This window comes from Nymphaea colorata, chromosome 13 (assembly GCF_008831285.2).
Source record: "Nymphaea colorata isolate Beijing-Zhang1983 chromosome 13, ASM883128v2, whole genome shotgun sequence".
NCBI classification, from domain to species: Eukaryota; Viridiplantae; Streptophyta; class Magnoliopsida; order Nymphaeales; family Nymphaeaceae; genus Nymphaea; species Nymphaea colorata.
In genome coordinates, this window is record NC_045150.1 from 7,816,716 (window position 1) to 7,831,625 (window position 14,910).

Consider the following 14,910-nt stretch of genomic DNA (forward strand, 5'->3'; position numbering starts at 1 on the left):
AAGACTGCGAGGTTCGTTCGGGAGAGAGAAGCTCCGAAAATTATCGTCGTGGATCATCTTGGAAGTTCCTGGAATTTCCTTGCCATAATCAGCCCCTCCCTCTCCCTGTTTCTCTCTCTCCGCTCCCCCCCTCCCTCTCTTTAAGAGTTCGCTGTTTCCTTTCTCCCATTTCTGGTTCTTGTCTGGTGAGAAATTAGTTCTTCTCCTTCATCTCTCTCCTTTTTCCCCTTTCCTGTGCCTTTTCCTGTATCTCCTCAATTGGTGTTCTGGTGTTCCTTTTTTGGTTTTCGTTCATTTTATCAGAGTCAGAAACCAAAAAAATTGAATATTTTTCTTGTGGGTGGTGACATTTTTACGGTTTGAGATAAGGGACGTCTTGCGCTTTGGGGCATTTCCTTAGTCTTTGGATTAGGGTTATGTCCCCATCGTCGTTCTGGTACGAGCTTTGAATTCTCGGTTTTTGTTATAGGAATTTGAGTTATGGGTTTGTAGTTTGATTCGTGAGTTTCTCAAGAATCCAATCGAGGGGAAAAGATCGCTTCTTTTCCTTTTAATTGGTAAGAAAATGGGTTCTCTTTCTTAATCCCTGTTGTTGTTAGGCGTGTAAGCCTTCAAATCCCAAGGCTTTTACTTGAGGTTCCAGAGGGAAGATTCGATCTTTCCCGTCCTTCTTCAAAAGAAGGAGTTCTTCTTGTGATCCAATGGAGTCGTAGGAGTTGTTTTTGGGGCTAGCTGCGTCTTTGGGGCGGTTTAGGTAGAAGCTTCAGGTTCTTCGGTTGGTTTCTGCATCCCGAGGATGTCGACTGCTGCTGGTGTTCTGAGCCCCGTTCGCGAGGACCACTTTGTCTCTATGGGCTACGCTCGAAGGGGCAAGTCATGGGACGAATCGATCCTCATCTACCTCACCCTTGCTGGTTCTGTAATCCCGATGCGCGTGTTGGAGTCGGATTCAATCGCCTCCGTGAAGCTGAAGATCCAAACGTTCAAGGGATTTCTGAAGAACAAGCAGATGTTGGTTCATCGCGGAAGAGAGCTCGCAAGAAACGATTCTTTGATCAAGGATTATGGGGTGTCGGATGGCAATGTGCTTCATCTGATCATTCGTCTGTCCGATCTTCAATCCATCACGGTGAAGACCGTATGCGGTAAGGAGCTTGAATTCCAGGTCGAACGGCATAGAAATATTGGCTATGTCAAGCAGCAGATTGCCCGCAAAGGAAAGGGCCTCGTCGATCTCAAAGATCAGGGTCTCGTCTGTAATGGGGAGGAGCTAGATGATCTCAGCCTTGTCGATGATATCTGTACAGATGGGGAGGCTATGATTCATTTGATAGTGCGGAAGAACGTCAAGCTTAGTGGGAGCCCGGTAGAGAAAGACTATGAATTATCAATCGTTGCATCGACTGTCAGCGAGAAACCGGTCGATGAACAGAGGACCACGGAGGAATGGAGCTATAAATCGGAGTTTGAAGCCATAACCAGGAAAACACCTGATAGCGATTACTGGTTGGAACCTGTGATTGTGAACCCTGTGGCAGGATTGGGGAGCGTGCTTAGGGATCTAATAGATTCTGTGGTTGACGGAATGGCGAGTGGTTACTCGCCTATCAGGTCTTCGGAGGGCTCAGGCGGTGCTTATTTCTTACGTGATTTCTCTGGTAACAAGTACGCGGCAGTGTTCAAGCCCATTGACGAAGAACCTAAGGCTGTGAACAATCCGAGAGGGCTGCCCGTATCTCTGGACGGAGAGGGACTGAAGAGGGGCACCAGAGTTGGTGAGGGAGCTCACAGGGAAGTTGCAGCCTACATTCTGGATCATCCGAAGGGCGGCAGGCGGCTCTTTTTTGACAATGCAGTAGGTTTTGCTGGTGTGCCTCCGACGGTTATGGCCAGGTGCTTGCATAGTGGGTTTAATCATCCTGAAGGTTATGACCGGTCTGCGAAAAACGTCAAGTTTGGGTCGCTGCAGATGTTCCAGAAGAATTATGGAAGCTGCGAGGACATGGGACCTGGTGCTTTTCCAGTTCAAGAGGTTCATAAGATCTCTGTATTGGATATAAGGCTGGCAAATGCAGATCGGCATGCTGGAAATATCTTGGTCTGCAAGGCAGGGGATGAAGGAAGAACCGTTCTGATTCCTATAGACCATGGATACTGCATCCCTGAAAACGTAAGTGAACACCTTGCTCTGCTGCCATTCTTTCTGAATGTTACTGCATGACGAGCTTAATTTACTGTATTTTTTCCTCCTAGATTACGCACTCTATTCATGACTCCTTGCTGCCATTCTTTTTGACCATGGTTCCTTTCTTGCATACCATTGCTTCATGAAAACCAAGAATGTGCATTGGATTCATACCTCCAGAATTCCATATTCAAAAACGTAGATTTTTTTACTTATTCCGTTTCTGGTGAAACTTGTGCTTTATGGAAAACAATTAACTAAAACCGTATGCTAGAGATTTTGATCTTTGAAACTTGGAACTAGTGAATATATTCTATATTTAGCTTGGCATAGTTCCATGAATTAGGGCTCCTGAACTTTGATGCATGTCTCCGGATCCCATCACTTCCACGCAGGCATGCTTCTGCAATCCTTTTCTGGTTGTGTAAAAGTGGTTTTGCTTATTGAGTGCATCTTTTTCTGCCTCAGTTTGAAGATTGCACCTTTGACTGGCTTTACTGGCCCCAAGCTCGCGAACCATATAACGCTGAAACCGTTGACTACATTATGTCCATGGATGCCGAGAAAGACATAGCACTTCTGAAATTTCACGGTTGGGAGTTGTCACTTGAGTGCTCCCGCACACTTAGAATCTCCACCATGCTTCTGAAGAAGGGTGCACAGCGCGGGATGTCCCCATATGAAATCGGGAGCATCATGTGCCGGGAAACTCTGAACAAGGAGTCGGTCATCGAGGAGATCATGCATGAAGCACAAGAGGGCATTCTCCCAGGCATGAGCGAGACTGCGTTCCTGGATGATGTTTCCCAGATCCTGGATCGTCGCCTGGATGACCTCGTTGCAAAAAAGGGGATTTGATTTTCTCTTTCCTAACACCGAAGATGTCACGTACCAGAATGCATATCTTGTATATGCGTACATATGTATATACATGTATCTATGTACGTATATATGCATATGAGTGTGCATGCGTGTGCATATTCGTATGCACGTATGCATATATACTATATAGCAGCTAGAACTGACCCCCCCTCTGTTTTGTTTATATTCGTCTTTGCAACCGCAAGGAGGTGAGAGGTTGCTTGATATTTCAGACTGCAGCTTTGTTTTTGCGTTTGTTTGTATGCTCTCAAACTGTTTTGACAGGTTAAAGTCCACTGTCACTGTAGCTTGTGACTTGCTTTTTCGATTCATTGTAGCCTTCTCAGACAGTAAGATTGCTAAAATAATGTATGTCTTATATTATATTTTCTGTTGTTTATATTACAAATGTCTCATAGCTGTGGTGCTTATTAACTCTTTCCGCTTGGTTTCTGTGTTTCCACGTATGAAGTGGAACTGTTCAAGGCTGTTCTCCTTGAATGGGTTTTCAATGTGCGGATTCCTTATTTTACTTGTGTCCGAGTAATTTCTAAGAGCAGATTCAAGCCAAATCTGTTGCAAAATGATTACTGCAAGAGATGATTCATTGGGACACTTTTAAATCGATTGTTTCATTAGTCAGTAGAAAAGAACCTGAATTGTTCAACTAGTCTTGAATCACTGATTTAGTTTTCCAAATGAATTCTGCATTCTTATCTTTCTCTCTCTCTCTCTCTCTCTCTCTCTCTCTCTCTCTCTGATATATATATATATATGGTTTTGATGCTATTTAATTCGTAAACTAATATTCATAAATCTGATAGCCAAACATATTTAAAAAGCACGCTGGTGTTTGAACACTTATGTCAGTATTGGATCGTATCAGCCTCTGTATTAGCTGCTAGACAGTCCATTGGAGGGGCTGATATGGAATCGTTGGGAAATCGGCTGTTATATACGAGGCCGATTAGACCCATGTCGGCCGATATATGCTAATAGATCTATGTCAAATTAGTTAGACAATAAACTGAAGCTTTTAAATCATATTTTAGACGCCGACATGTAGGAATATGAAGCAAAATGCGTCATGTATCACTGACAAAGATTATTTCTTAAAGATTTCGATACGAATCAGAAGCCAAGCTTCATGTCGTTGTTTATGACTACTGCAGTTAAATGATGAACACCATTCAGCAGGGCAAAGTTTGCGTTTTCTGCTGAAACGGAGGCTCTCTTCATGGCCAGTAGCTGATTGCAGCGTTTCTTCCATATCCTTTACCCAGGAGTTTTCGCTCCTTTTTTTTTTTTTTCCTTCTCTCGCTTTGTTCTATCTTTTTCTTGTCAAGTTACACAGCCATCCAGCCCGTTCTCCCTCTCTCTCTCTCTCTCTCTGACGAAGAAGGTTTGTCACCTTTCTGCCATTGGAGTTTCGAATTGAAACTTATATTTAGTAACCATTGAAGGGATCTTGAAGGTTGCGTTTGATAGTAATTACCAATGAGATGCTGTTTGGTAATTGGAATAGTAAGACACTGTTTTTCAAGTATTTGCCATACAAATTAGGGCAGATCTATGAAACATTATACTATAGTGTATCATGAATCTGCCTAATTTTGGGTGTAGAGACATGGAACAATGCGTTACTGTTTCCATTATCAAACAGGCTCATTGGTGTTCCTGTTTTTTGGTATGAAGGCATGGGCTCTCATCTGCAAGGCTTCCTCTAAAAGGTCCTTGACATGGGGAATCCTTGTGACAGATCTCCTCCTTCAACACGATGGAGGTCACAAAGGCGGCTAACAAGGTGTTGGCAGTAACAATTAGCGACATGATTGGTAACTTCTTGTCAATGATGAACTGTCAATACCATACTAAGGGTCGTCGAAGTCATCTTCCCCTTTCCAAGAATTCTTTTCTAGAAGGGACGTATATATCAGCAGGAAGTGATGTCTTAGCATGTTAGTTTGATCTATAAACAGTCTACTCTGAGCCCATATTCGTGGTTGCAAGCATAGCCTTGCACTTTTAGTGGCATCCATTTTCGTTACTAATAACATTTGGTCACACAACTCCATATCAGTAAGTGTTTCTTTTCATGAACTGGGAAATGATCAGAATACCCGTGGTCAGTAGTCAGTAGAAAGGGGAGCTCTCTTATAAATACCAAAAAAAAAAGCAGTGAAAAAATTAAAAGTGCAAAAAAGACATTTTTTTATTAAAAAATCCCAACTTCCTCTTATTTTATTTTATTTTTTTCAGTGTGTAACTATTGCGTTCACCAAACTGGTGCACTCAACTCACTCTCCAGCCAAGTATTGAAATGTCAAAAATATAGAAAAGGTTAAGAAAAAAAGTTAACCTCTACATGAACGAAGATGGAAAGGTGAAAAAAATCACATTTTCAAAAATAACCAGAAAGCCCTAAGTTATTTTTTGGAAAGGACGAAAAGAAGCAGTCACAGTGCCAACTTTTTTTTTATGAGGTGGGGCAGCACTTATATGAGTCGACCATTGCAATACCCAAATATGAACCGACATAACTATTAAGGGGTGGAGTGGAGCCAAAATTTTTCTGTTGTAGGGGTTAAACTATGATTTCAAAACTTTTACAGGGGAAAAAATATTTTAATTTTTTATATACATTAAAATAAAATATTTATAAAATTTATATTTAAGTTTTTTAATTTTTTAAAACTTGAGGGGGAGTCAAGGCCCCTTCTGCCCCCTGCCTCCGCCGCTCTAACTATCATTCTTACAGTAGGAATGCATGGCATGCATGAATAAGGGCCATGATAAAAATGAATACCGTAGATCACCATCTTTATGGCAGTAGCAAAGCTACCTGTCGGCTGGGGCAGGCCACTGCTTTCGGCAGCCCATCAAAATTCTTGTTAAAACGTCTCAACATCACATTGCTATGATTCTAAAATTGTATGCAGTGCCCACATCAAACTTGTATCGCCAATGCAAGTGCCCCTCGGCTAAAAAGTCTGGCTCTCCTATGGATATCATACATTGATGAATGAAGAAAGAAAGGTTTTTATGCAGCCGCGCATCTACCACATGTGAAGATTTGTGCATGTCCATATAATCACACCAAACTATAAAGACAAAGTGCAACATCCAATGCAGTTTGTGTGTTTAGCTCGTAGAAGGAGATGGTGGGAGGTTTTCTTGAAGTGGAATTCTCATTTTTGCGTTTGGCTTGCTAGGAGAGACTTCCTCCTCTTAATAGGCTCAAACGGAATGATTCTTATCTTGGGCAAACCACCAGGGTCGAAGCCAGGATTTTCTTCAGGGGCGGGCCGACAGTTCAATTTCTGGATCTGGGTAGGGCCAAATTGAATTCTAGTCCAAAAAATACATGTCGTAATTAAAAAATTATATTTTTTTCAATGTATGTTTTTTTTTATTGGCTAGAGTGGGGCCATGGCCTAGGCGGGCCCCCTCCCTCTGCCCCTGCAAACCACCCCAGATCAAAATAAATGAATTTCAAAGATCTTGGGCAGATCCAAAAAGGGTTTTCGAATATCTCTAGATCCAAACACACCCAATGCCAGATAGCTGCCAAGAAGCACAAGCCAGAAAACACAATGTGCCCCAGCAAGGCCTTCATAGCTCTAAATACTCGGATTGGTTACAGTTCCTCCTGTAATACTCCAACCGCCCCATGAATTGGTTATTCCTCAACGAGTCATGAAGGGTATAACGAACATACCTTGTCGCCGCATTCAGAGGGGCCAAAAACAGCTGATTCGCATAGCGCCATAGAACCGGTCCAACCAGAAACTAGAGCTATATGTATTATATGGACAGAAAGCAGGATCAACGACTGTATGAAAACAATACCAAGGCTAACCCATGGAAATACCCCTTCATCAAAGAAAGTGCGCTGGTTAATAATGAAAATGCCTCTGTTTAATAAAAAAACTTTTTTTGTATAGACAAAAAAGGAAATTGAAGAAAGTGAAAAGACTCAAAAATACATTTCTTTGACACTAATTTCAAAAAATGTCTTTTTTTTTTCTTTTGGCATATGTATATTGCGTGCATTCGAGCTGTACACACAACTCTTGTCTCCAAGCATCTCTCCTGAAGAAGGAAGAGCACCAGTTGAGAAGCATTTTATAACTCCCCCTCCATCCAAAAAAGCATTAATTAATTAATATCCTCTTTCCTAATTGCATCTAATGAAAAAAGCAGGTTCCAACTTGGAAGATTGGTCATCCCCTTCATGAATTATATATCATTAATTCAGTCATGTTCATTTTTGCTTTTTTGGACTTTGTGTTGATGGACATTGGAGGTGATTGACTCTTGTGAAAGCGATCATGTAACGGTCAAAGAAGGCGTTCTATTTATTTTCCACTACTTGTGTGAAGGCGGTGATTGTAGTATTAGGAAGGAGACAATCATCTTAACTAAACAGGCTCCACCTGCACCTTTCCCTATAGACCCGATCATTTCTTGAATGTGCATTACCAGTAGTGCAGACTTGCTCCGTTCCAATATACTTGTACTGTTTATGTCTTAGCATTTCAATAATCGAAGCTACCTGCACTTGCATGCAGTCCCTACTTGTTCAGTGGGTGGAGCCAGTGGTTAGTGTGGGCAGTTATATATATATATATATATATATATATATACCCCTTAAAACATTAAGGTTATTGAACTAGTATCCCCACCAGCCAAAATTTCTGTCTCCGCAAGTGTTTTAAAAACTAAGCTGCTTGAGAACTTAACCCCTATGGCCTTTGTTAATTTGAATCTAAATCCATTTCTTGGTTCAAACCCCACATTCAATTAATGCATGAGAAACTCATTCATTTTGTTTTTATATAACATGCACTGAACTAATTGTGCTTTTTGGACTAAAGTGAGAATGACAAGGTTTGATACTTAATTCTTGTCCTGCAGCTAGCTAGGTCCACACCTTTCACCTTCTCCTTATCTCTACCCACCAAGCATATGTGGTGGTTGTATAATGCTTGTATTATAACATAAGGTATGCATTGAGTCACATCTTATTTAGAGCCATAAAATGAAGACCATTATTGAAACATTAATACCATGAAATGTGCTCAAGTGAGCTTGTTTCGTTACCAACACCAAAGATTGTAGCGAAGAGAAATGGGTCCAACCGATGTATTGATAATAAGAACAATAGCTCTCTTTGAATATTCGATCTTCATGGCCGCTACAACTCACCGCCTGCAACTTTATACAAGCGAACAACTTATAAGTCAAAAAAGAAGCGCCACATGATATAACATTAAGTACGTTCACATACAAGAGTAAGCGTTAACCAACCAGTAGTGAAGAAAATGGAGTCAATGTCAATGAGAGATGGTGCACAAAAGAAGATTTTTTTTTAAGAACTTCCCAATCCATGAAAAAGCTGCACATTTCTTATCACGCTAATATCTATTATTGAATGAAAACACTTCATTTGAATGGACAATATAAATCCCAAGGGGGTTGGCCCAATGGGATTGAGGAGGGACTGGTAGGCCACTAGTTCCCGTTTCGATTTTTTGAGGGCCAACTCACTGTGCTGCAAATGAGGGGCTACCGATAAGCAAGTTGAAATACTGTAGGGGTGACACCTCAAAGCACTGAAGCAGGCTCTGTACCCTACCCTGTGGGATGAGAGGTTGGGTGAAGACTTAAGCATTCTTTCAGATGGTGGGTCAAACCTCTCTCACCAAAATGTAATGATATATGATACAAATTAGAACCGACATCCCTACGGCGGCGACAGCTCAGGGCTCGCCGGAATTCAGTTTTTTTCGTTCTTTTGAGTCGAGAAATTAGAGAGAGAGAGAGAGAGAGAGAGAGAGAGAGAATGGAGAGAGAGAGAACATGAATAAAAAGTTACCTTTGGGTCTTGCAGTGCTTGCATCTCCTCCAATTTCATCAAACAAAAATTTTAAACCTTCAAGTCATTCGTCTTACCGGTATCATTAATATCATCAGTCTGTTTTGGATCGTATCGGTGCCAATATATATTAATAAGGGCTGCTGTGGGCATATATATGGTTATATTTTTGGTTGTAGAGTCACTGTAAAATATTTTAATAAATTCAAAAACCAAAAATTCAAAACGCTGGTTCGTAACTAGTCCGAAGTTAGATTGGTCAAATGGATCTAGCCCAAATGTACATTAAAAAAGGCATATGCATTATGCTAAAACTTTAATATGGGGCAAATTGAAAGGGCGAGTAAAACAAGATCCAAAGACTTTAGGTCTAAACAAAAGGTTTTTTTGGGACTTGAAGTTTGATTTTTGGGAGTTAGGACATGAGTTTAATAAGTTCCACTCCACCAAGAGCATCTAACTAAAATCACCTATACTCAAGAATTGGACGTTAGATCCGAGAGGACAAAACAGAATGTTGATTAATTGTTGCAAACACGCATCATATGCAAAGCAAATTAAATGCTTGGTTGTTGAGAGGTCTCCTCCTAATCCCTAAATCAACAATTCGACGGTTGTAGGTTGGCATTTAGACAAACGGGTATTTTCTAGATCCAGATGAGCTGACTTCAGGTTTTGATGGCGGTTTCCGGCTATTAGCTTGGATATATTTGGGAGACGATTTTGGGTAGATCTCCTTCAGTTGTACAGGGTTTTGAAAGCCGCAAGCTTTCCAAATACAAGAGACATAGTATAGTTGGTCAGATTGGCGGGCCGATGAAAGTTCAGTTGTTAGTTCGATTCCCATGAGTGGTAGTGATCTAGATGCAGCTAGTAGATTCATGACACTTTAGTTGATGAGAGTGTTGCTTCATATCCAGGTTCTAAAGCAACTTTGAACCTTAGGGATAAAAAGAAGGAGGAAGGTCGAAATGTCTTTCAAACATAAGGTCCCACAAGTCCCAATTTGCTCCAAAACACCATTAAGCAACCAAGGACCAGCTAAAAGAAACTCAATCCTGCAAGCTAGCTTAATCATATTGATCTTTGTACCCTCATAAACTTGCGTATTAGAAAAAAGACAATTAAGTAAATTGGTTCTCTAGGTTTTTGTTTGAATCCACATAAACAGTTTTGCAATGAAATACAGTTGTAGTACTTGTGCGCACGCATTCTTTATCGCACAATTCAGATCCATGCATTAAAGAACATGGGTATTTGGGTCCCTCTAATTGGCCGACAAGGGCATGCTCTTGCATATCAATATTCAAACTTCAAAAGTTGATTACAACCTCGAAAATGTCCTCATGTGCACATAAAACTAGCTCCGTGCATGATTTATTTACCTTTTTTTTAATGCAAGTCGCAATGTGGAAAGAAGAGGCGTTTTCAAAATGCCTTTGGCTAAATAAGCCAGAGAACAAGATCTCATACGACTTCTTTGTTAGTGTTTGGAGGACATCTCACAAACAATCATGCGTTTTGTTTTTTCTTCCATCCAATTGCTTAGAAGGCCAGCTGCTTTTCTTGACCAATCTCAAATTAATGCTCCTGAGACAAGCACCACTTGTTAAGTCAAGTACATAATAAGGCGTTTGCCATCTTCTTAGACAGAGAACCATCAAATGTAGAAACCAAAAGCACGTATTGGAGCACCAAGTAGGATCCTACTCATAAATTATGGGGGCATTTGCCTACACACTGTTCTGATTTTTGAGATGGATAGAACACTGTGCTGGTACACCTGTTGCATGCCGGGCCTTTACCACATGTCAGGGTCGCTGCAGCCTTTCATGGATTTTTGTCCCACACTTCCGAGGGTTGGAAGTTTTATCTTGTTGTCTTTTCATGGATTGGATTCTCGTATTGCCAGAGCAATAGAGCTACCCAGTTGGGATACAAGATATATTTACAAAACAATTTATAAGAGTAAGGAAAATAAGTGATGATAAAGAAGACTTAAATTACTTAAATTAGAAACATGAAAGTGAGTAACAAGCATGATAAAGTTTAACGAAAAAATGGGTTTTAGCAAAATTCCTTCATAAGCACCATTTCGAAGGAAAAATAAATGCATTAACGGAAAAAAAGTAAAGATGAACCATTAATAGGAAAATTAAATCAATCACCTAATTAGCCAAATGAAATAATTATTTGCAAATGTTTTCATTCGAAAAAAATTCTAAATAAAATGCAGTTCCAATAAATAAGTAGGGCTTTCTCCAAGTTTTGGTGTCTTTGAGGAAAGCCTCAAGCTTCCTGTTTTCGGCAGGCATTGCAGGAAGTGAGATTGACCTCCTTTTAAGTAAAGTTTTTCGTAACTATATTTTGAAAGTAAATATCACGCAATGTCTGATATTTAAGGTCAGAGGAGGGACGGCTTGATTTTAAATTTAAGGTTTTCAAATCCCAAAAATCTTAAATCCCAGACTATCAAATGCCCCCTAATGAAGCACCCCGACTTCGTGATTAAATCAAGAACCCATAATAGTAAGATAACCCGTATTCCGGTTCTGTCTGAAGCTTGGAATTAATTTTGATCTTATTCCAAAACCCAATTTGGTTCTCCATTCAATGAAGTCCAGTTAGGTTGTAGTACTTAACAATGCATAAACTTTTGAGATTTTGAAGGTTGGATCGAATCGACATCCTAAAGTGTGGGTAGCACGCAATCGTTGACCCCTCAACATTTAGAGTCAAATTAGCGTCACAAGGTTTGAATCTTGACTTCTAAAGGTTGACGAAATAATTAATTATTCATTATTCTAATCCAATATATCAAAGCTGGCACAGTCCAATGAATGATAAAAGAAAAATTCTTTTTTATCTTACCAAGAAGAGGCACCGAGATTGGTGTTGCAATTGGTCTAAAAAGGAGCAGCTAAACGACAGACAAAAATTAAATCAGAGAGCTCGTCTACAAGGTCGGAAGCCGAAAAAGTTATGAAGGATGATAGACTAATACTATCTTTTTAACAATGGGGAGTGGAATTCTGTTTCTGAGGAAAGTTAAACAACGGATTTTTTTAGTTCTGGTCCTCTGGAGGTGGGGGCAGGGCCAGAGCTGGCTGCCGACCAGGAAATTTATATAAAGGAGAGGATGAGAACCTTAGCATCATCTCACTACTCAAGAAAGCTAGCAAGCAGCCATTTCTTGAGTAGTTTAACGAGAGCCAGTGCAGTTGTTAAGCCCGACCGAGATGGCACCGTCCCTTCGGCGTTGCATGGCCTTGGTGGTGCTGGTTGCTGTTGCAGCAGCAGCAACTTCCGCTTCTGCTCAGCTGAGCACCACCTTCTACGACACCGTCTGCCCCACCGCACTCTCCACCATCAAAGCTGCCGTGGTGAGCGCCGTGCAGACGGAAGCCCGCATGGGTGCCTCCCTCCTTCGTCTCCACTTCCATGATTGCTTCGTTCAGGTAATTAATCAGGCCATATCACAACAGAGCGAGCAGATTCCTGGCAGTTAGTTATCATCTGTCTAAGACTTTGAGCAGAGAGCAAGTGGGCATATTAACTTTGTTGAAAATTGTAAACTAAAATGCATGCATGTATATCTATAGGGCTGTGATGCTTCGGTTCTGTTGGACGACACTGCGACCTTTACCGGCGAGAAGACGGCGGGACCTAACATGGGCTCCCTCCGTGGCTTTGAGGTGATCGACACCATCAAGTCTGCCGTTGACAAGGCGTGTGGTGCGAGTGTGGTGTCCTGTGCTGACATTCTCGCCGTTGCTGCACGTGACTCTGTTGTCGCGGTATGTATGCCCTCTCCTTCTCCTTTCTTTTCCCTCAATCCTTTTTCTTTCCCACTTTCTCTATTCATACGGTTGACGTGTGTTGAAAGCCAAACTAACAAAGGATTGGAGTTGGAAACTTTTAATATTTATTTGATTTCGTTTAACTTGCTAATTCGTTCTACGGATAAATTATTTATCTATTTTTTGGCATGCTGCAGCTGGGTGGGCCTTCTTGGAATGTACCACTAGGAAGGAGAGATTCCACAACAGCCAGCTTTGGTGGTGCTAATACCGACCTGCCTTCACCAGATTCAAGCCTCGCCACCCTGACTACAGCATTCCAAGCAAAGGGGTTCAACCTGCAGGAACTAGTGGCGCTCTCTGGTGCCCACACCATCGGCCAATCAAGGTGTTCTCTGTTCAGGGATCGCATCTACAACGACACCAACATCGGACCCCTGTTTGCGGCCAGTCGCCGACTGCAGTGCCCTCGATCTGGTGGTGACGACAACCTTGCCCCCTTGGACGCCCTCACTCAAAATCGGTTCGACAACGCCTACTACCTCAACTTGTTACTCAGGAGGGGTCTGCTTCACTCGGACCAGGAGCTCTTCAATGGTGGCTCTGCCGACGCACAAGTCAGGACCTACAGCGTCAACCCTTTCGCTTTCTCAAGAGATTTTGCTGCTGCCATGGTTAAGATGGGAAACCTCAGCCCTCTTACCGGCAGCAACGGCCAAGTGCGAACCAACTGCAGGAAAGTTAACTAAGAAATCACGAGCATGCATCCGTATCCCACACCTCACATGAAAACATGTGAGGGGTGTTTTTGTCCTTTTCAGAAAAATGACTTTTCCCCTTCCCTCTTCTGAAGAGTTTCAAGTTTGTGTATCGTCGATGTGCGTTTTTTCTTTTGCTCCTCAAAGGAAGAAGTCATTTTCTAATCCCAATCCTGAGTTTAATCAATGATACTATGGGAGGAAACATAAATGCTTTATATATATATATAATACTCCAACTGTTACCCCTTTTTTTGGCGTATATGTTTGTGCACACAACTCATCACTCTCTTAATATTCCTACAATTCGATAAGTGCAGTTTTTTTACGGATTAATGGAAAAACTACGAAAGCAACAAACCCATTTTGCCAATCTCTCGCTGAACTTAATTTCAACTTGTTCACTAGTAGATGGTTAACCCAAACTGTTGATGGAACGCACTTATTGTTATAGCATGTAGTGCTTCTTTTAGACCAATCACTTGTGCACCTGTATAATGTTGCCGGCGGTGAGACGTTGTTGTCGGCCAAGAAGATTGAATATTCAAAGTGAGCTATTGTTCTTATGAATACATTGGTCGATTGGACGCATTTCTCTACGCTACAATCTTCGGTGTTGGTGATGTTTAATAACTTGACTTGCTGAGTGTTACTAGCCAGTGAAGTATTGGCATTTATTTGGTCACCGAATCAGGTACACTTCATTGGTATCGAACAACGACCTCAATTGGCCAGGCTAAGCGCACCAATGTGAAGGAATCTCGGCAGTGACTGTATTGGAACTCAGATCAGGTTTGATTCGGAAGGTATTGGAACTTGGATCCGGATTGTTTGGTGGAACAACGTTATTGATTTCCATTTTTCATTTTCAAGGAATGGCCGAGATGAGGTCCTAGTTGCTGCTAACTAGTTTAGAGACACACAATTAAGTTATTTCTTTTAGGTAGACATGCAAGAACAAGGCGAGCAATTGAGTTAAGATCAATGAAAGTGAGCTTAATTAGCTCAGCTTGGCCAGTTTCAACTACTTGGCATAAACGCCAATTAAATCAGCATTTTAAGATTGTGGGATTCAAATCCAATGCCTCTTTTGCTAAAAATAAAGAAAAAATTGCTAAATCGAGGACTTGGTCAGAACGCCTTAAGATTCCATCTTACATGAAAAGTCTGATTTTAATTAGCCAGATTCTGGAACTTAGATTTGCATTAGAACGTAAAATCGACCTCCCAAGTCAACGCATACCTTTCGTTATAATACAAGCTTTTATACAATCACCACGTACGTGTGGTGGGTAGAGATGAGGAGAATGTGAAGGGTGTCAAGCTAGCCAGCTGCTGGACAAGAATTCAGTTTCAAATCCTTCTCATTCTCTTGATTTGCGCCAATTTTTCGTTGGCGTTGTATTTAATAAAAAATACAAGACCAGT

At 41.3% G+C, this 14,910-nt stretch overlaps 2 protein-coding genes across 2 annotated transcripts; both read left to right on the plus strand.

Annotated features, from left to right (window-relative positions):
* On the plus strand, positions 1-3,446 carry LOC116266923 (phosphatidylinositol 4-kinase gamma 4-like). The gene is made up of 2 exons (XM_031648428.2): positions 1-2,170; positions 2,654-3,446. Exons 1-2 carry the CDS (start codon positions 797-799, stop codon positions 3,041-3,043), a joined length of 1,764 nt encoding a protein of 587 aa, XP_031504288.1. The 5' UTR covers positions 1-796; the 3' UTR covers positions 3,044-3,446.
* An 8,656-nt stretch (positions 3,447-12,102) lies between these two features.
* On the plus strand, positions 12,103-13,640 carry LOC116267021 (cationic peroxidase 1-like). The gene is made up of 3 exons (XM_031648567.2): positions 12,103-12,382; positions 12,527-12,721; positions 12,922-13,640. The coding sequence occupies exons 1-3, from the start codon at positions 12,164-12,166 to the stop codon at positions 13,471-13,473; spliced, it is 966 nt and encodes a 321-aa protein (XP_031504427.1). The 5' UTR covers positions 12,103-12,163; the 3' UTR covers positions 13,474-13,640.
* The last annotated feature ends 1,270 nt before the right edge of the window (positions 13,641-14,910 follow it).

Bases quoted from the DNA above. Each gene is read 5' to 3' on its own strand.
- LOC116267021 (XM_031648567.2), top strand. From the start codon at position 12,164: ATGGCACCGTCCCTTCGGCGTTGCATGGCCTTGGTGGTGCTGGTTGCT. The intron at 12,383-12,526 runs GTAATTAATCAG...GTATATCTATAG, and splicing joins TCCATGATTGCTTCGTTCAG to GGCTGTGATGCTTCGGTTCT. The intron at 12,722-12,921 runs GTATGTATGCCC...GGCATGCTGCAG, and splicing joins CACGTGACTCTGTTGTCGCG to CTGGGTGGGCCTTCTTGGAA.
- LOC116266923 (XM_031648428.2), top strand. From the start codon at position 797: ATGTCGACTGCTGCTGGTGTTCTGAGCCCCGTTCGCGAGGACCACTTT. The intron at 2,171-2,653 runs GTAAGTGAACAC...TTTCTGCCTCAG, and splicing joins GATACTGCATCCCTGAAAAC to TTTGAAGATTGCACCTTTGA.